Genomic DNA, 22,525 nt, shown 5'->3' with positions numbered 1-22,525 from the left:
TAGATATGCATATAAAATAGAGCAATGGAATGATTTGTATTATTGTCATTAGTACCACTTCAAGTGGCAACCTTCCAATAAAGTATACCCTTCGATTATAAATATCTAAGATAACTCACTTGAAAAGTTAATACAATATAAAAAGTCTTGATAAAGACTACTAATACTATTTCATAGACATAGAATAAACATTTTTATTTTTATTTACTATATTGGTAACTCACAAGAATACACACCCAATATAATTTTAACTAATATTTATTAGCTATAATAGATTGGAGTTTGTAACACAAAGAAACAATAAACATCATTATAGTTACAATCAATATAATGTGAGGTTCTTTTTCTTTTTTCTATTGTTCTCTAAGCATCCAATCATGTCTTCAATTTGATGGCCTATTGCATGGCATCTTCTATTTTCACTTGGTTCAACGATTTTTTTATAATAGGTTGTTTGTTATTTCTAAGTCCAATTCTTCTATATCCAAATCTTTTTCATATGATTATATCCAAGAACATAAATTTCGTTAAGAATGGCTTAGGAGGAGGAGGTGGCAATGTAGACTATGTCATACTTAGGATCAATTTCATGCACATTTTTACTTTGCATACTTGTGGCCTAAGGTGTTTTACCATAGATAGAGGGGTTGTTAAGATCACATGATACTCACTAACACTAGTCAAGATATAATGAAGTAAACTCCAATAAGCAGTGTAAGGTTCAAGAAGCATTTGTTAAGGTTTATCTTATATAATGTGTAATTGTTAAATCTATCTATTTGAGCATACTTCTTGTATGGTTTAAGATCTACATGTATGTGGTAGAGTTTCCCTTCATGTCAACATCTATTATGTTTATGTAAAGTAGAAGAAACTACTCTCATAGCATGCAACCATGGACGCCCAAGAAGGATATTATAATTTATTCTTTTGAGTCTCACATGAAATAATATCTAAGTTATTTGGACCACCTTGGATTGGAAGAAACATAACATCCAAATAAGATTTGGGTAGTGAAATTTGATGGTTGTATTATGAATAAATTCATTTCTAATTGGTTTAAATACTCCATGGTACTTATATTAAGTCTAGATTGATTATCAACTAAAGATATTTTACTGATGGTTTCACCTCATTCTGTCTTGATATTTCCTTAATTATCAAAATGAATGCATTGACTGTCTTTAACTACAAAGACGTAGCAATGCATTGCCCAAATTTGTGTTTAAGAGGTAAGGGTATTCATAAGAGTTGTCAAGTTTGAGTTTTAAACTTTGAATTTGGGAAGGACAAGCATATGATTGAAAGATGATCCTATGATTATGATCTTGTCTTGGAATATAAAAGTGGTCAAATCAAAGTGGGTAATGCATTTATGAAGATATGCGTGTTTGTAGGTATGACAAATGAACACATATGATGAATTTATAAAAATGTGCAAGCAAAAAGATATGATAGATGGTAGGTGCATATGAATGTAAGGTAACATCAACTAAGAGATTTGACTTTTACACAAGATTGAACCATTCCTCAATGTGTTAATGTTCAAGAAACTACTCTCCAAATAAACCAATAAATAAATGAAAATGAATATACACAATTGTCCATTAATTTAAAAAAATTAAGTTTGAAGATATTGTGAAATTAAAGGTAAAACGAAGTTAAAGGTGGTTCGATGGATCTTGTAACCAGTTCTAAATTATTGTTGTTAAGAATGTTTTAGTAAGAAATAATATGAAATCATAACTAGAATTCACTGAGGAAAAACCCAAAATATGCAGAGCGAAAGCGGTGCCAGCCACATTTCACAAATGGATACAGCGACGGCATTAAAACACCATAAACTCCATATTGAGAAAAACAGAATTTATATATAATCTACAAGATAATTGTCATTACAAATATTTCAGCGCTTCTTCCATTTCCTCGGTGAGGGCTTTCTGCAACCATTTGTCGGCCTCCGCCATGAAAGAAGGGCTAAGCCGAACCATCAGAACGCAAAATTCGTGCTCATTTAGGGCTCCGTCGCCGTCTAAATCTCCCTCCTGCACCATCGCTTGTATTTCTGAATCTGTCAAAGATTCCACCCCTAAAACAGCCGAATTTCTCCGCAGACTCTCGACGGTGATCAAACCCCGTTGTGGATCCGCCAGTGAACGAAAGCCTTTACAAAGCTCTGCCATTAAACCTGCCCCGCCCAATTTCTCGGCCATAATCGGGAGGAAATCTTGGAATTCCGCCATTTAGGTTTTTTAACAGGAATGCTAATACTGAGAAAGGATTGGAGTATGGATTGCAGAGAAATGAGGGAAGTTGTAATTCCAATACTGAGAAGGGTTTAGAGTACGGATTGCAGAGAGAAATGAAGGGAGTTGTTATAGCATCCATCGCCGACACCTCAAAGAAATCGTCGAGGGCAAGTTAAAGAACAGAAATTATTAGGAAGGTGTGCATCACCGGCCAGCCTTTAAAATCCAGTTGGAAACTTATGAAGAAATCGTCAAGAAAGGGTAGCCGTTTTGAATTGAAAATTACAGATGGCTTTCAGCGTGCACATTTCGCAAGAGATGGGAATTTCCTTGAAACCCCCAACGAAGGCACTATAATATAATATATGTCAATTGACGGATTTATTTCGATTCAGCCGTTTTGGATTTCGCCCTGTTCATATTTCAGCACGAGGTTCTTGTTTCTTTTTGAAAAATTGGCTTAACTACTTTCCTCGTTCGTCTATGATGGTAATTGCAAAAGTGCGGAGCACAACTTGGGGAAAAGCTAAGCTTCTATTAGAGGTATTATCATCTAACCTATTTCTATTATCTATTATCGTATCGTATGCCATGAGGTCCACTCAAAGGAATTCCACACATCGCCAAATCCTTTCTTAAAACAATAAGAAGCATGTTTATGAAAAGTAATAAGGCAAACTTTGATATTGCACCTGTATATTCCATCAGATGGAAGAGTTTTCAAAACCCATGCTGCAATGAAGCATATTTCTAGCATAAGAATTTACTGGTAACTTTCATATGGATAGGAGGCTTTCAGGTGAAAAAAAGAGAAGGTTTTCTTATTTTTGTGAAATCAATGGTTCGTGTGGATCTTGTTATGAAACTCTGCATCCTATTGTTCTATAATTTTACAAGGGATTGGTGTTGGTTGTCTAAATATCAGTTTGCTTAAAAGATCTATTTAAAACCTCTTTCTGGTTTGCCATTGAACTCCAAACAATACTGGAGGTGTAAGTCTAGTGAAAGGAAGTGGAGGAATTTGAGTGGGCAAATTTGGAGGTCCAAAGCTGTGCCAATGCTCAGATTTTAGTTTGGAAAGTTCTATACTACAAATTGCTAGATTGAAATCTATGATCTATCCCATTAAATGCTCATTTTGCGAAATTAATGAAAGCCTAAAACACATATTTTGGGACTGTCCTAGGGGAAGAGCACGAGTAGCCGTCATAGCTAACTTCGCGCACCCACAAATTCTAAACGGTACTTCAGATTTTGATTTTTTTTTTTCAGTTGTCTTCGTATGCGACTTAACTACTTATAACTATTGATTTGGCTTCTGGGTAGTAACGATGCACGTTGTGGAATCAGTTATGCGCACAAAGGTCAAAAAGTACACATTTCAAAGTGTCCCCTGATACCTAACTAAAGATGTTCCAGTAACCATCAACTCAAAATCGCTAGTACTTATTGACCAATGCCCCAATAGTGGTGCACAAATGTTCCAATAGTGGTACACAAATGGGACAAATGTTCCAATAGTTGTGCACAAATGGGCCAATTAATTACAAAAAATGATTAGCTATTGGTACAAAACAAATTTATTAATGATGTTTTCACTATGACGGCTATTGGGGGGTCAACATGATAATAAGGTGACGGTTATTGGAACCATTTTATCTATTGGTGCTCTTCCCCTATTGCCAAAAAAAAAAATGGAATATTATTTTTAATCATTTTTTCTTTCTTATTTAATCGATCTTTGACCTCGAAAAAGATTTGTTTAGTGTTGGATTGCATAATAATGTGGTAGCAAATTCTATGAGACAATTCGTTTTTCTTAATATATGGAGATGTGAGTGTTTATCAATGTTTTCAAATCAGTTTATTCACCAGGTGACATAAATTCTTTAAAAGTTTTACTCTTACACCTTGTTTCAAATTGTCTTTATTTGCTCTCAATTGCAGGTGTCACCAAGAACATCATCAAGATCAATTACTTCTTGAATTACATTAAGTTTCAAGCTCTCCAACATTAGGAAAAAGTCACTCCATGTTCAAGACAACTTCAAAGTTTTTTCAAGTTTAGTCTTCAAGTGTAATTTTCTGCTATGTGTTATTTTTTAAAAGTTAGTCTATAGTATGATAATATATGTTGTTTGTGGCTTCTTATTTGGCTGCAAACTTTTGTATCTCTTGTTAGGGGCTTCTTCCTGGGCTACAAAACTTTGTATATGTTGTTTGTGGCTTCATGTTTGGCTACAAACTTTTGCATCTCTTGTTTGGGGCTTTTTGTTGAGCAAAATTTTGTATATGCATTTGGTCACTAGTAGTGCTATGTTGACACTTGTTATATCTTGTGACAATCCTTGAACTACCATTCTTTATTGTATTTTTTCTCTAAGCGTTGATTTAATACAAAATAAAATAAAATAAAATCTCTATTTGTCTTCGTCATGAATTAGTATTAGTGGGATTTATTTATCATGATTTGAATAGTTTTAAAAATATCATTTGGTTGGTGTTTTCATTGACAAGAATGTTCATTATAATTTTATTTCAATCATGCCATGAAAGACATTTGTCATTTTGAACAAAACATGTTGTTAGCACTTTCTTGAGCTTAGTTATACAAATTTTTACATGACTTTGTCTTTCACCATTATTGAGCTCATTGCACAACATAGGGGAGCTCAAGTTGTAGATGCACAAGTAGGGCATATTTGTTGCTCAATAATAAGCTTGAATATGAATTTGATTCTATTGTTAGGTAGGCTTTATTGTTGTTTTTTGTCTTATTTTTGTAGGTGTAAAATTTGAAACATGTTGAGATAATTTCAACAATAGGTATCTATTATAACCACAACTCTTGTGTTGGACATTGTACGAGTAGGGTACATTTGCTACTCAATAATGAGTTCAATAATAAAAACTAGGGTTTTAAGTTGTATTTTATTGAGGTGAGTGCCAACACATTCAAGCATTTCATTCATCATCAGTCATTTATTAAATAATATATCGTGATACACATTGTATTTGATGTTCACCATTTACTTGATTTGGTGCCTTCCAATCAACCATCAATATCTTCAAGTTAGCTCATACCCTAAATAATAAGTTCATGCCACTTTATATGACAATTTAAGGTTTTGGTTGTTGAAGTCATATTTGCTAGGCTTTTTACTACTTTAAAGTTAGTCATATTTTCATCCTACACAGTTATACAAATTATGACATAGGTTTTCCAAATTTACAAATAACTAATCCCAGTTAAAAAACATCAAAGCATGAAATGTGTAAATTATGTTTTTTTAATAGTTAGAATTTTTATGTTTCAAGGGATCACTTAAATTATATAGATACGATTCATAGATATTGCAATTGGAGCAACCTTTAAAGAACCTCCTATCTCATAATAGTCAGAAAACCCTAGATATGTGTATTACACCCCATTGTGGTATTACTTGTTTACTGTTACTTTATTTAGTTAAAATACTTTAACACATGAATATGCTTTGAATATCTTTATCTTGATTGTAAATCTAATGAATGGATGTGCAATCAATGTGATATTTTGAGGTAAAAATCTATGATATATATGTATGTATGTTTTGATAACAACTAACTATTGTTGCTAAGTTGGATGCAAGAAATGAACAAGCCTTAGAAAAGGAGGAAGAGTATCACTCATGAGAAGAACTTGGTTTGGTAATCTTAAATATGTGCCTTATTGAGCTATCACACACTCACATCCTAGTTGGTCAAGTTAAGTTAAACTAGTTGGGGATAGTGGTAAGTTGCCTTCTGTCAAATTGGTGATGTTTCATAATGTTATGGTTTGAATATCCTTGATTGAAATGTTTGATTGAATCTTTAAGATAGATTTAAATCTTCATAAATCATAACTATTTATTAATCAATGAATGTATACACGATTAATGTATATATATTGATCGATGAATATATAAATAAAAGTTAGTTACATAATGATATATATATGTATCTATTATTATTTTGATTGATTAGTTATTGCTAAATAATGCTTCTGATTTTGATTAATTATTTGAAATATTAGACTATATATATATATATATATATATATATATATATAAACACCTTGCTACGTGGTAGTGAGGTGGAACGACCACCTTGCTTGGAGCACACCCGACTCCCAAGGGAGTATGGAGATTAAAACTATTTGTAACGCTGAAGTAAAAGTGCATGTGATCCTTGTTTGGTCGACCCCATATTATAGTGGGCACATGAAGTATTAAGCGCGACCATGTCAAAGGAGGAAGCACTGGTCATTGTGAGGGGATCGCTTAGAATATGGTAAGCGCTAAATATTAATAAGCCCTTCCTTTTAAAAAGATATATATATTGTAAGCGCTAAATATTAATAAGCCCTTCCTTTTATATATATATATATATGCTTTGACCAACATCGACCCCCTTAATAGGGCAAGCACCTATGTGTAAGCGCACTCTATTACATGGCATGGCAATATAGTTAGAAACTATGCCTAATATAAGGGAGGACTTAGTCGATAAGCATGTGTTATTAGGAGATATAAATCAATTTGTTTATAACTAATAAAGGATAACTAATCATATTTGACTTAGGAAATCATTGAGTGATTCATAGTAGAATTAAGTTGGATTCTCTATGTGTCAATTTTGTAGTTGAATGAGAGCCACAGTCTTAGTGGTGGCATTAAGAGAGATAGTGGTGGCGAATTTGAGAACTTAATTATAGTACTAATTCTCTCAAATTTGTGTATATGTAGAGGAGCTCTCTTCCTTCTTGAGGTATCTCTTTTACTTTTGGAATTTGCTCATGACTTATTCATTATTCTTCATTTGTGAGAAAAAAGAGGATAGTTCAAGTTTTGTGAGGAAGTAGGATCGTTGTTATCTTTGAGAGCTTGTAAGATTCTATGGTTGTGGATAAGTTGTGAAGTCAACATGATTGTGATTAGGAATCGATATTTGTGTGGAAGCTATAATCTATGCATGAGGATTCTATCTTTTCTTTTATATTGAAATATGTTATTTTATAGTGAGATGTTGTAGAATCTTAAGCGATGCAATGATTGAAATTATGGTTACTTGTAGAATATGCATTCTTGAGTTGATAAAAACTTGTTATTATTTCTTTATGATTGGATTTGTGTATATGTATATAGTAGCTAAGTTAGAACCGTGCAAAGGTGTGAATCCTTGGTATGTAGGAATGATTGATTTGGTTAATCCTGGGGTTAGGTCAATCCGTGGATGAGAATAACTTAGTTAGTAATCATATTATTCACTTTATGGGAAAGATATGGGGAATAAGAATAAATGGTTAGTATACCAAATTAAGCAATGAAGTGGGTGGACATACGACTCACACTTGAATTATTGGGTGATGAATTCTTTGGCCAAAGTAGTGTAGGTTACCATTATCTACATTTTTGGTTCACTGACATCCAGGTTTACATACTAGAGAGGGAACACCATACATGTAGGTTGTAGCCAATGTATGGTAGCTCTAGATATGTAGGACACAACACTATGCTCACAAGGCTATTATTATGAGGTCACCAAACCAATCTCTTCGTCGAAGGGTTGGGCCGCTTCAGTTAGAAGAGGCATGAGAGACTATAAAGTCTTGGTTGGGTGAAAAAACGCTTGAGTGATGCTCTTCCTCATGCAGTTGGCAGATGAAATTTGAGGATGTTTGCCAACATGGACATCTAGACCATTTGTTTCTCTTATGTTTAATTAAGGTCATAAAAGCTACGTATGTAGTCAAGCATTCCTAAAGTAAATGAAAATTTGAGAAGGAAAATGTAAATGCTTTCATATTTTTATGAATGTACGATATTGCATATGAATTATGATGCAATGGAAAAGTTATGATGTAGATTGTACGAAATTTATGATGCAATGCAAAGGAAAATTTGAGGATGTTTGCCAACACGAACATCTAGACCATTTGTTTCTCTTATGTTTAATTAAGGTCATGTATGTAGTCAAGCATTCCTAAAGTAAATGAAAATTTGAGAAGGAAAATGTAAATGCTTTCATATTTTTATGAATAGGATATTGTATATGAATTACGATGCAATGAAAAAGTTGAAATGGGATTTATTTCAAATATGCAACCTGTTTACGAAATGAAAAAAAGAAATTGTTTATTACTTGTATGTTGACAATTAATTTCTTTCACTTGTGGGTTAAAACTTATTAAATTGAATGGGTAGAACAATGGGCACGTTACTTGCAACACACTAACATATGCATTAGATTTGAGTAGAAATAATTTCACTTGCTAGTTTGTCATCTATTTACAAGCCTAAGAACTATAGGAAAATTGCACTATAGTTTTGAAAATACCATTTTATGACAAGGTTGTGAAAAAACTTATAGTTAGTACACAAGAATATCACAAATCAATATGCTTTTAGTTCCAATGCAAATTATGTCATACTGGACCCATCAAATTTGATGCCTACTAATGATATGATTGTGGACTTCAAAATTGAGTATCTTTGACGAAGTTAACATATGATCACTAAGATATTATATTTTTATTTGATGAAAGAAAATAATTTTTGTGATATGTTTTTACAGTCTACCTTCTTTTTTTCTAAAATGTAGTATGAATGTTCACCAGTCTAGAGACATTTAACATATACTTTAAACATGTTATAAAATGAACTAAATTATAAGTTATTATACAATAACTTACCATAATTAAACCATATGAAATCTCCATTTTGAGATTTATGGTATATATAATATATATAGCCAAACACATCTTTCAATTCCAATAAAGCAACAATATAAGAACATATTAAACTTTCAAATTAGATTCAAATGATTATAGTAGCAATTCATGTACAAATGATCTTAAAGAGTAGCACAACTATGATTCATATGTTGAGCATCTCTAATGAAGTTAGCAAATGATTGCTAATATTTTTAATTCTCTTTGAAGAGAGCATATTTTCTTTGTGATTGTCTTTTAAAGCTATTTTTATATGAACATGCAATTTTAGTATGGCGTGTAAGTTTTAAATGTGTATAAATTATTGTTTTATTAAAATTTAAAGAGACATTTAACTATATGGTATGCATAAATTAATGGAATATTGATTTTTAATGATAGGATGGTATGCTATAGGCATGCTAGATGTTAGAGACACGATGAGAGAATGTTCTTTAAATTTGAGTAGGATTTGTAAATTTTGAGCATCTATAATGAAGTTAGCATATGACTACAAAGATTGTCTTTTCTATTTAAGGAGAGCACTTGCATTTTTTTTTCTCAAAACTTGGCATAAATGTGTTTCAAATTTTACATTTACAAAAGCCCCAATATTAAACCCTATTTGATAGTAAAAAAAAGCATCTTCAAGCTCATTATTGAATAGGAAATACACCATAATCATGCATACGTAGATTAAAATTTCTTAAATTATGCAATGAAGTAAATAATAGTGAATGTCATATATAATTCAACATATTTCATTCAAAATAACTCTATGTATTTACAAACATTAAAATATGAGCATGGCCACATAATTTTTTTGTGCAATTCTCACTAGTAGGAAAACAATCATGTCAAAATATCTCTGTGTTGTATGTTTTGAAACTTGTCACTTCACATTAAAGCCCTTGCGAGTGTTATTTCATGATGGATTGTACAAATCATACAGAGCATTGATTTTAAACAAAACTAGAATAAATGAAACAACAGTGAAGCTTTTCTTGATAATGCATAAACTAAGTTTGCTCACTATAGTCATAAAGTAAATGAAACCACCAATTGTAAAGGCTATATAGTAAAGACACTTAAATGGTTTGTATCCAACAACATTTATGTCTTCTAAACACGTTGAAATTTGTTATATTTGATTAAAATAATATGATATTATCATTGTAGATATAAGTGTGTATTTTTTCTTAAAGACAACAAATATAAACTTCCTACAAAATAAAAAGTATAGAGGTTTATAAATAAAAAGAGGTTGCCAATACCATATCATTATTAATGTGATGTATGCAAGCCCTTCTATACTATTTCTTCATATACAATGAGATGCTTCATTTGAATCTAGATAATATAGAATAGGAGCCTCACATAAAAAATAAATCATTATATATACCCAAACCATAAGCAAAAAAAATACAAGTATATAAAGACCAAACCTTAGAAATACCTTAAATTGGATGAAAAGTTCAAATTATATTAGATTTGAAAATATTAATTAGAAAATATTAAAGACAAGATAAGGTTAAATAATATTAATTGTGTTCACCAAAATGTAAAGAAAATAATTTTTTTCTTAAGCTTAGTCTAGGCTAATCCAATATGTGATATGAATAATATGAAAATTATTTTCTTGATTGTCAAAATGAATGCATTGAATGCGCAGATAGATCAACACTTTGCCCAAATTGATACTTAGAAACAAAGAAATAGGTAGGAGTTGACTAAATCTGATTTTTAAACTCTGAAATTAAGAATTACAAGTAATATGAACATGACAATGGTCATTTAAAAAATAAATTAAAAATTAAAATGAATATTGTAAAAAGAAAATCAGTGGATTTTGTAGAAGTTGACCAGAACTCGGGGGAAATTCTGATATATGCAGAGGCTTTGTAATACTGTCATAGAAACGAAAGCGGTGCCAGTCACATTTCACATATGGATACAAGATTAATGGTAACTTAAATAATGTTTACAAATCTTCCAGCGTTTCTTCAAATTCCTCGGCGATGGCTTTCTGCAGCCATTTGTCGGCCTCCGCCATGAAAGAAGGGCTGAGCCGAATCATCAGAACGCAAAATTCGTGCTCATTCAAAGCTCTGTCACCGTTCAAATCTCCCTCCTGCACCATCGCTTCTATTTCTGAATCTGTCAAAGATCCCACCCCTAAAATAGCTGAATTTTTCCTCAGACTTTCGACAGTAATCAAACCCAACAGGGGATCTGCCAGTGAGCGAAACCCTGTACACAGTTCCGCCATTAAACCAGCCCCACTCAATTTCTCCGCCATATTTGGGAGGAAATCTTGGAATTCCGCCATTTAAGTCTACTAAGAGGAATTGTAATACAGAGAAATGATTGGAGTATAGATTGCAGAGAAAGCAGGGGAGTTGTTATAGATGACCCGGCGCACAGCAGAAATGAGAGGTAACTTTCCATTGCCGCGTAGCCTTCGAAATCCAGTTGGAAAACTTAGACGGAAAGAAATCATCAATAAAAGTTGGGTGTTTCGGATTTTCCAATTGCAGACAGCTTTCATCGTGCTCAGTTCGCATGGAATGGGAATTTCCGTGCAAGTTCCATAAAGACTCTAATATAATGTCTGTCAATTGATGGATTTATTGCCGTTTGGTATTTGTATCCAAAGGGAGTGCAATGGTTAGAATAAATTAATAGAATTTTTTATATTAATTTTTTTTCTATAATAAAAATAAAAAGATATTATTTAAAGTCATTTTTTAATTTAGTAGCGATAATTGTTTATAGTATGTTATAATAAGCATAAATCAATAAATAAAAATGATGTAAGTTAATTTCATTATTAATGTGACACAAAAGAAAATGTTCTTTCAACTATCAATCTTTGATCTTTCAAACAATTATTCAAGACTAATAGAAAAGTGAAAAACATAATATCACAAGTTTTAATATTAAAGTCGAAGCATATAGCTTGTGACAATAATTTTATAGCTTTTTGTTACAAGCCAAAATCAATCATATATTTCTATACATTTTCTTAAATCCCTCTACATGAACAAAGATACAATGTGTCATTAGACCATTGAAGTATTTAGGTTAAAATAATTTATTATTTGATCATAAATTTATGGTAAATTGTAAACAAATAATCACCATTTGAAGTTTTGATTATAATGATTACAAATTAAAACCAACCATAATTGTTGTTTAGTTTATTGTTCATTTCACAAATTGTATCACAAGATTAAAGAAATTAATTAAACTTGATAAAGATACGATTTTATCTCTACATCATTCATGTATATTAGAAATTGAGCTAAGATTGTATAATATAGAATTATGCATGGACCTAACATTACACAAATTCCCACCAGTATAATTATTTGGGAATAAGATAGCTCTATTATAGATGCTTCACTATCCTTGAAATCTTACCATTAGATTAATGACAAACCCTAAGTTTCATTTTCAACCTATTTTTTCTTAGGAATAAGCAGGTTGGTATTTTATGGAAATATAATTTGGATGATATTTATAGACAAGGATTATTTCATTAAAAAGTTTTCTTATAAAGAGTTTATGAAATCTATCATTAGTTTTAAAAATCATGAATTCTTTGTTGTCTTTCTTGGCATAGTGAAGTTAGCTACACACTTTATCTATATTTTATAGATTATCTTTCTTTTCACTTTTTGAGAAGATTTATGTAGATTATTAAGTGGTAGGAATTTGGGAGCATAGTCTTAAATCTTAACAAAAAAATAATTCGATATGGAACTATTTAACATAACTTGTTTTAAAATTTTGTCGCATGCTAAGAAAATTACCATTATGCAAGATTTGTGTCGTTAGATTGAATATCTTATATTGTTAGATTTATTTAAATCATTTTAGATGACACTATACATGTAGGGTACATTTGCTACTCAATAATCAGTTTAATTATTGAAAACTAGGGTTTTAATTTATTTTTTATTGAGGTCAGTGCTATCGCATTCAATAATTTCATTCATCATTGGTCATTTATTGAATAATAGATCATGATACACATTGTATTTGATGTTCTACTTGAGTCAATGTCTTCCAATCAACCATCAATGTCTTCAAGTTAGCTCATAACCTAAACAATAAGTTCATGACACTTTATATGGCAATTTTATGTTTTTGTTGTTGAAGTCATATTTGCTAGGTTTTGTACCACTTTAAAGTTAGTCATATGTTCATCCTCCATGGTTATACACATTATGAGATTGGTTTTCCATTTTTTGTAAATAACTAATATCTTTAAAAAAATATCAAAACATATATTTAGAGGCAAATTCAAAGGCAAACTCTCTCTCTAAATTAGCGGCAGAAGGGTCGGATCTTAGTTGGCAGGCGGATGAATATATGATTCAAGAGAATCAATGCTCACCTTCTTCTCAAGAAAATAGTAGAATTTAATTTTCTATAGGTCTTCCTACCATTGCAAATTTGAATTCAAAATTGCCAATGGTTACTAAGTGTTGGATATTGCTGAGAAGTTTGCTAGAATAATGTGTTGTCATTGATGTCAATATATCCTTGTGTTCCAGTGTTACAGTCAAATCGGAAGAGTTGGTTTGGTCAGTTGTAGATACGTTGTTGCGGATTAAAGAGTTTTTGGTATGTTGTCTGTAGATGGTTCATTCCCATTTGTAGAGGTCTGCATGATAATTTGATTGAGTTATGAGGTCCGGTATTGTGGTTGGTTTTTTTAGTTGCTTGTGTTGTTCAGTGTTCCAGATTTTGCTTTGCATTGCTCCAGAATTGCAATATCTTGGTTTGTGGATTTGGTAGAGTGTTTGGGATGTTCATAAGTGTTCTCAATTCATATGGTTCATGATTTGGAGGTCTGCAAGCGAATTCTACAGTTTGATAGTTAGTATAGTTGGTGTTCTTGAGGTTCGATGTGACGATGATGAAGATTCTACTAAGTGGTGATGTTGTGGTGGTAAGTTGCATTGCTTGTGGATGTTTCTAGATCATTCTCTATCCGTATTGATAGTTCACATTGATCGTTATGCGCATTATTGATCATTTTCTTGATCTGGTGGTGTTCATGTTCGTGTTATGCAACATTATTGGTTGTAGCATGTTGCTGATGTTCGAGGCTTAATTCTTGATGGTGTTTCTTGTTTGCGGTATTGATTTGGGTCCAGACTATGTCTTAGTCGACATTGTTTTGGTCCGCATGTATTAATGTAGCATGTGAGGTTATTGCTTTGTAATTTGTGTTGAGGGTTGAGCTGACCTTGAAATATAGGTTGATGATTTGTATAAATATATGTAACAATCATGTGAGAGTTGTATCTGTGTGTGCAAAAAATGATTTGATCTTTCACTAGCAGAGGGAAGAGGTGCGAAGAAGTGTGGAAGAGCACAATTTATGTTATATGTTTAACCAGAACTATAACCAGGCATGAGGAGATGATATCTTATCAGTTGATGACTCTTTGAATGTAATCTGAATGTTTATGTAATGCAGTGAGCCTTCCTAAGGGTTGTAGCCCTTCTTGTTATGTGATTTGAGCAGTGAGATGTAGGTAGTGTGCTTGAATGCATGTGCATTCCCCATTGTAATATTTCATTTACTCTTAATAGGGTATTATCTCATTGTGGGTATGTTCCCACCATGGTTTTTCCCTTAACCTGATTTTCCACATCAAAAATCTTGGTGTTAAGTGTGATATTGATGTGGCATTGATTTGTGATTTCATTGTTAATTATCAGATCTAAATTTGAATTTGAGTTATGTAAAGTTTTGTGAGCAAATTGATTCCCCCCTCTTAGTTTGCTGCATTGTTGCCAACATTAAGGTTGCAAGACTAGACTCATGTACAGAAGGTTGATCCTATTTTGAAATTTGATTTTGAATTTAGGAACCACTGAGTAGATTTTAATGGTTTCTTATAGAAAAACCTAATCTTCTCGCCACTCATCTTGCATATGTATATGGACCTGCGAAATGAGGAGCTAGCAGTTGAGATCACATTGTACTCGGTCATAACAAATAAGGTAGGCAATACTCAAGCTAGCACTTGAATAATGTCATAAAATCTAGAGAGATCCAAGATTTTCCAACTTTCCTCACTCTCTACGAGAGCTTTTAGTGGTTCTGACATCACGTCATCTCCAAACTTAAACTTGATAAAACTTAGCTAAAATTATGTTTAAAATGGCGAGGAATTCATCAACTTTGGTGATTATGATTTTCCATCTTAATAATTTCAGACAAGCAGTCTTAATGATAATTATGGTTGGCATCTAGGAAGACCACCAAGATCTCTAATAATCTAAGAAAGTGTTTTTTGAAGCGCAAAGAGATTTTATGCATCCACTAACAAGGCATTGAAATCGGCCACTTGGCAGAGAATTTAATAATTTTTTTCTAAACCGATGGGTAACTTACCTCAATGCAAAATGCGATTAATGTGATAGGTAGACATCAGGGATGATGGTCGATCATTAATGAGAGCAATCACATCAAAATTGCAATTCAATTTGGTTGTTCTTTTTTCATCTCTTCTTTCATTTCTGCCTTGGCCGACCTTTTCATTTTCGAAGGACTGGTTTGGTTTTAAGAGAGTGAAACAATTTCCTCACATTGGATAATTGACAATGGGCAACTCCTCAAAATTTATCATTAGGATATTTCCGGATCCAGACTCCTGTTTTGGCGTTTATACTCTGGTTTCTTTAGCAAGCCTTAAAAGACAAACAAATTTTAAGGAAATCATGGATCAGAGATTGGAGAGGCTACTTCATAACACAAACGCTTTGGTCATTTTGGCTACAAAAATGGTCTTGGGAAGGGGTCATCTTGACAAAAACGAGTATTATATGGATAATACTAAAATTTCCGCAAGATTTGTGGCTTCCTTGTTGGATAATCACATGCCTAAGATAGAGGTGAAATAGTTGGCTAACCATCTTTTCGGTCTGGACCTGTTGGTTGGCTTAGGTAAAATTTTAATGTATCTTGTGCATGGGACTGGCCTTCCGTGGCTTGGGGATCTAGCTTCAATCTCAGGCTCAGAAGAATCAATTACATTCTATCCTTTTCTTCTAGACCTCAAGGGTCTAACCCTCATGAAACATAGGGCTATTGTTGTTGTGGCACATGCTTTTCTAAAATGGAAGTTCTCTACATATTATGTTGAGGATACAAATAAGGAAGAAGAATCCAAATATTTCATTATTTTAAACGGTTTTCTCATTCCTAAAGAAGAAGATGAGAGCCCCATTTGAAATGGAAACACTTCAATTCACTTGCAAAGAGGCCAAGGTAGTCGTTGAGGGTAGAGTAGCCAGGGAAGCGGTCAAGGATGCAGTCCAGGAAGGGGTCGGGGTAGAGAACATGATCATGGTCACAAAGGTTGTGGTTCAACACAATCCGGCTCCCACCTTGGGTCTTCAACCTAGGAGGGGTATTTCATACAAGAAAAAGATATGAATTTGTTTGCAAATATTTCTTTTTGATAAGTTTTTTGAAATTATGTATCAAGATGTAATGTTGATAATTTCTAACTTTGGGTGTAGATAAGATGTTTGCTAAGTTTCTGACAAACTCTCCTTTTATTTTGTGGGTTGATAATAGTTTGAATTAGGAAATTATCATTACTTGAATATCTTCTGCTATGACAGGCCCAGAAGGGTAGTCAGACTGATAAACTTTTTGTAATTCTAGAACTTTTTCCTTTAATATAATTTGTTTTTGGCTTTACCATTTATCAATAAAAAAATAAATAAAAAATATCAAAACAAGTAATTAATAAATTATATATTTTTTAATAGCTAGATTTTTTCATGTTTTAAGGGATTGCATGTACACTATACAAATATGATTCACGGTCACCTCAATTGGAGCAATCTTTAAAGAACCTCTTATATAATAATATTCAGAAAAACCTAGATATACAACACACTAACATATGCATTAGATTTGAGTAGGAATAATTTCACTTGCTAGTTTGTCATCTAGTTACAAACCTAAGAACTATATGAAAATTGCACTATAGTTTTGAAAAAAGTATTTTATGGCAAGGTTGTAAAAAAAAGTTGTTCTTAGTACCTAAGAATACCATAAATCCATATGCTTTTAGTTCCAATACAAATTATGTCATATTAGACCATCAAATTTGGTGTGTGATGATGATATGGCTTTGAACTTTAAAATTGAGTATGCCTTGTAAAATTTGAGCATCTAAACTTGTATGCTACTCATTAGTTATTATACCCTAACTTCATTATAGATGTTCTATTGGTAGAAATTATTCGAATGAAAAACCTCAATTTGACATTTTTGGTATATACCATAACTTGCCAAAACTTTATTTAAATCCCAATCAACCAAATTATGGACATATTAAACTTACAGATTGGATTGAGATTGTTATACTAGAAATTCAAGTACAAATAGGCTTTAGAGAGGCAAAATTATGATCCAAAATTTTAGCATCTTTGATGAAGTTAACATATGATCAATAAGATTTTCTAATTTTGTTTGAGGAGAGAAAATATATTGTGTGTCTTTATAGAAAATTTAGTATGAACTTTCACTAGTTTAAAGACATTTAATGCATAATTTAAACATATTACAAAAAATAAACTAATGCTACTTATAAGTTATCATACACTAACTTATCATAAATTAAACCATATAAAAAATCCACTTTGAAATTTCTAACATATATAATAGCCAAACGTATCTTTCAATTCCAATCAAGCAACAATGTATGAACATATTAAACTTACAAATTAGATTGAAATTATTATAGTAGCAATTCATCTAAAAATGATTTCAAAGAGTAGCACAATTATGATCCAAATGTTGAGCATCTCTAATGAAGTTAGCAAATGATTGCTCATATTTTTTATTCTCTTCAAAGCGAGCACATTTTTTTTTTGTGATTGTCTTTTAAGCCTATTTTAGATGAACAAATAGTTTTAGTATGACTTGAAAGTTATAAATATGTGTATAAATTATTGTTTGATTGAAATTTAAAGAGATGTTTAGCTATATGGTATGGATAAAATGATAGAGTATTGATTTTTAATGATATGACGGTATGCTATAGGCATGCTAGATGTTAGAGATTTGATGAGAGCGTGTTCGTTAAGTTTGAGTAGGACTTGTAAATTTTGAGCATCTATAATGAAGTTAGTGTATGACTACTAAGATTGTTTATTTTGTTTGAGGTGAGCACTTGCCTATTTTTGTTTTCAAATCTTGGCATAAATGTGTTTCAAATTTTACACTTACAAAATAACCCCAATATTAAACCCTATTTAATAGTGAAAACAAATTCATCTTCGAGCTCATCATTGAGTAGAAAATACACCATAGTCATGCATGTATAGAACAATCTTTCTCGCATTGTGAAATGAGCTAAACAATAGTGAATAACAAATACAATTCAACATATTTTATACAAAATAACTTAACACATTTCCAAACATTAAAATATAGGCATAAACACATTTTTTTGGGTGCAACTATTGCTAGCGAGACTCTAATCTTGTGAAAATCTCATTGCTAGCAAGGATTCTAAGTGTTATATATGTTTTGAAACTTATCATTCCATATTAAAAGCCTTGCCAATGTTATTTCATGATGGATTGTACAAATCATATGGATCATTCATTTTAAATGAAACTAAAATAAATGAAACAAAATTGAAGCTTTTCTTGATAATGCATAAACCAAGTTTTCTCACTATAGTCATAGAGCAATTGAAACTACCAATTGTAAAGGCTATACAATAAAGATGCACTTATAGTTTCTATCCAACAACATTTATGTCTTTTATACACATTGAAATTTTGTTATATTTGATGAAAATAATATGATATAATCATTGTAGCTATAAGTGTATAGTTTTTCTTAAAGATGACAAGTACAAACCTTGTCACAATAAAAAGTATAGAGGTTTATGAAAAGAGAGGTTGTCAATGCCTTATCATTATTAATGTGATGTATGCAAGACCTTCTATACTATTCTTCATATACAATGAGATGTTTCATTTGAATCTAGATAATGTAGGATAAGAGTCTTAGATTAAAAATGAATCACTACATATACCCAAACCGTAAGAAAATAATACAAGTATATAAAGATCAAACCCTAGAAATACCTTAAAATTGGATGAAAAGTTAAAATTATATTAGATCTGAAAAATATTAATTAGAAATCCTGACAGCAAGATAAGCTTCCATAAAATTAATTGTGTTCACCATATGTAAAGAAAATAAAATTTTCCTTAAGCTTAGTCTAGGCTAATCCAATAAAATGCACATAAACATTTAAATACTAGTTCACCCGAGAAGATGACGTTTTACAACATCTATTTGATGGAAGAATGTAAATAGAAATAATTCTACTTAGCTGTATGAGTGATAAATTCCCCTTAAGTATATGTTGTACTTCTAAATTGAATATGCCTAGTGATCTAAAAATTGTACGACAAACTATTTTCTTCAGAGTTTGCAAGTGAGTCTTAGGGATTACAGACAAATCATGGCCACATATGTTTTGTACTTACAAAATTGCACTATGAAATTTATAAACTTTTGTTCTTCACTTTGCTCAATGCACCTTTATTTCTTCTTCTTTTTTTTATATATGAGGACTAGAGGTATTTATAAATATCTTGGTAGGCTTGTTTTTATGATAGAAGGGGACATGAACTCCAAACTCAACTTTTAGATGTATATGAATGATTGAAAATAACACTCCTTATTTAGACATATGTTCCTAGAATGTTCATGTAGAATTAGATACATTTTAGTGTTTCAACAAAATATGTAATATGAATAATATGTAATAATATGAACTTTCCATTGCAGTGTAGCCTTCGAAATCCAGTTGGAAAACTTAGACAGAAAGAAATCATCGAGAAAAATTGGGTGTTTTGGATTTTCATCGTGCTCAGTTCACATGGAGTGGGAATTTCCATGCAAGCTCCATCAAAGACTAATGTAATCTCTGTCAATTGACGAATTTATTTCTGTTTGGTATTTGTATCCAAAGGGGTGCAATGGTTAAGAATAAATTTATAGAATTTTGCATAATAAAATATTTTTGTATAATAAAAATTAAAAGATTTATTCAAGTCACTTTCTAATTTAGTATGTCATAATAAACATAAATCAAAAAATTAAAATTATGTAGTTAATTTCATAATTAATGTGATATAAAAGAAAATGCTCTCTCAACTATAAATCTTTGATCCTTCAAACAATTACATGAGATTCTAATAAAAATAAATTTTGCTTTACACAATTAATGACAAAGCAAAAAACATCACATCACAAGTTTTAATATTAACATCCAAGCATATAGCTTGTAACAATAATTTTGTAGCTTTTTTGTTACGAGCCAAAATCAATCATATATTTCTATACAATTTCTTAATCCCTTTACCTAAACAAAGATACAATATGTCATTTGATCATTGATGTATTTAGGTTAAAATAATTTATTATTTGATCATAAGTTTATGATAAATTTTAAACAAATTATCATCATTTAAGATTTTGATTATAATGAATGCAAATTAAAATTAACATTAATTATTGTTTAGTTTATAATTCATCTCACATATTGTATCATGAGATTAAAAAAAAAAATTAATTTTGATAAAAGTAAGATTTTATCTCTACATCATTCATATACTATATACTAAGTTGAGCTAAGATTGTATAATATAGAGGTACTATTAAATAATTATGCATGGACCTAGCATTGCACAATTCCTACCACTATAATTTGAGAATAAAATAGCTCTATTATAGAAGCTCCACAAATCCTTGAAATCTTACTGTTGGATTAATGACAAATCCTAAGTTTCATTTTGAACCTATTTTCTCTTAGGAATAAGCAGGTTGGTATCTTATGTAAACATAATTTGGATGATATTTACAAACAAGGATTACTTCATGAAAAAAGTTATTTATTTTAAATAGCTTACGAAATCTATTATCTTTCTTGGCATAGTGAAGTTAGCTACATACTTTAGATATTTATTGATTTTTTTCCCTTTGATTTTTTTCCCTTTCACTTTTTGAGAAGATTTATCTAGATTATTAAGTGGTATGAACTTAGAAGCATAGTCTTAAAATCTTAACAAAAGATATAATCAGATCTAGAACTACTTACCAAAACTTGGTCTAAAATTTTGTCACATGCTAAGAAAATTACCATTATGCAAGATTTGTGTTGCTAGACTGAATGCCTTATGTCCTTAGATTTAGTTAAATCATTTTAGATGATATTATATATGTAGGGTACATTTGCTACTCAATAATGAGTTTAATTATTGAAAACTAGTGTTTTAAGTTTTGTTTTACTGGGGTGAGTGTCATCGCATTCAATAATTTCATTCATCATTGGTCATTTATTGAATAATATATCATGATACACATTGTATTTGATGTTCGACTTGAGTCAATGTCTTCCAATCAACCATCAATATCTTCAAGTTAGCTCATAACCTAAACAAAGTTCATGACACTTTATATGACAATTTAATGTTTTCGTTGTTGAAGTCATATTTGCTAGGTTTTCTACCACTTTAAAGTTAGTCATATGTTCATCCTTCATGCAGTTATACACATTATCAAGATATTTTTTCCATCTTTTCAAATAACTAATATCTTTAAAAAAAATATCAAAGCATGTAATTAGTAAATTATAATTTTTTTAATAGTTAATTTTTTTATGTTTCAAGGATCACCTACACTATACAAATATAATTCATAGCCACCTCAATTAGAGCAATCTTTGAAGAACCTCTTATCTCATTATAGTTAGGAAAACCTAGATTACAACACACTAACATATGCATTAGATTTGAGTAGAATAATTTTACTTGCTATTTTGCCATCTAGTTAGAAACCTACTTGAACTATATGAAATTGCACTATAGTTTTGAAAAAAGTGTTTTATGATAAGGTTGTGAAAAAAAGTTGTAGTTAGTACACAAGAATACCATAAATTCATATGATTTTAGTTCCAATACAAATTGTGTCATACTAGACCATCAAATTTGGTGCCTAATAATGATATGACCGTGGACTTCAAAATTGAGTATGCCTTGTAAAATTTGAGCACCTATGATGAAGTTAGTGGATGATTCCTAAGATTGTCTATTTTATTTGATGAGAGTGAATCAATTTTGTGATTGTTTTTATAAGATTCACACGTAGCCAACTTTTTCCCCAGAACTTGGCATAAATGTTTGTTGATCTAAAGATATTTGATATACAATTTAAGTGTTACACACAAATACACTTCTACAAAAACTTATATGCTACTCATTGGTTATTATACACTAACTTCATTGTAATTGTTCTATTGATAGAAATTATTCAAATGAAAAACTTCAATTTGAGATTTTTGGTATATACCATAAAGTCAAAACTTTCTTTAAATCCCAATCAAACAACTTATAGACAATATTAAACTTAAAAATTGGATTGAGATTGTTATAGTAGCAATTCATGTACAAATAGGCTTCAAAAAGGCAAAATTATGAT

General features: G+C 31.0%; 2 protein-coding genes across 2 annotated transcripts; both read right to left on the bottom strand.

The window, feature by feature from the left end:
- Nucleotides 1-1,829: 1,829 nt before the first annotated feature.
- LOC131028793 (calcium-binding protein KIC) lies at nt 1,830-2,854 on the bottom strand. The gene has a single exon (XM_057959141.2). It carries the CDS (start codon nt 2,241-2,243, stop codon nt 1,896-1,898), a length of 348 nt encoding a protein of 115 aa, XP_057815124.1. The 5' UTR covers nt 2,244-2,854; the 3' UTR covers nt 1,830-1,895.
- A 7,851-nt stretch (nt 2,855-10,705) lies between these two features.
- On the bottom strand, nt 10,706-11,475 carry LOC131028803 (calcium-binding protein KIC). Its single transcript, XM_057959152.2, has one exon. The coding sequence runs from the start codon at nt 11,306-11,308 to the stop codon at nt 10,961-10,963; it is 348 nt and encodes a 115-aa protein (XP_057815135.2). The 5' UTR covers nt 11,309-11,475; the 3' UTR covers nt 10,706-10,960.
- Between the last annotated feature and the right edge of the window lie 11,050 nt (nt 11,476-22,525).

This window comes from Cryptomeria japonica, chromosome 5 (assembly GCF_030272615.1).
Source record: "Cryptomeria japonica chromosome 5, Sugi_1.0, whole genome shotgun sequence".
Lineage (NCBI taxonomy): Eukaryota > Viridiplantae > Streptophyta > Pinopsida > Cupressales > Cupressaceae > Cryptomeria > Cryptomeria japonica.
This window is presented reverse-complemented; position numbering and strand designations above follow the sequence as displayed.

Bases quoted from the DNA above. Each gene is read 5' to 3' on its own strand.
- LOC131028793 (XM_057959141.2), bottom strand. From the start codon at position 2,243: ATGGCGGAATTCCAAGATTTCCTCCCGATTATGGCCGAGAAATTGGGC.
- LOC131028803 (XM_057959152.2), bottom strand. From the start codon at position 11,308: ATGGCGGAATTCCAAGATTTCCTCCCAAATATGGCGGAGAAATTGAGT.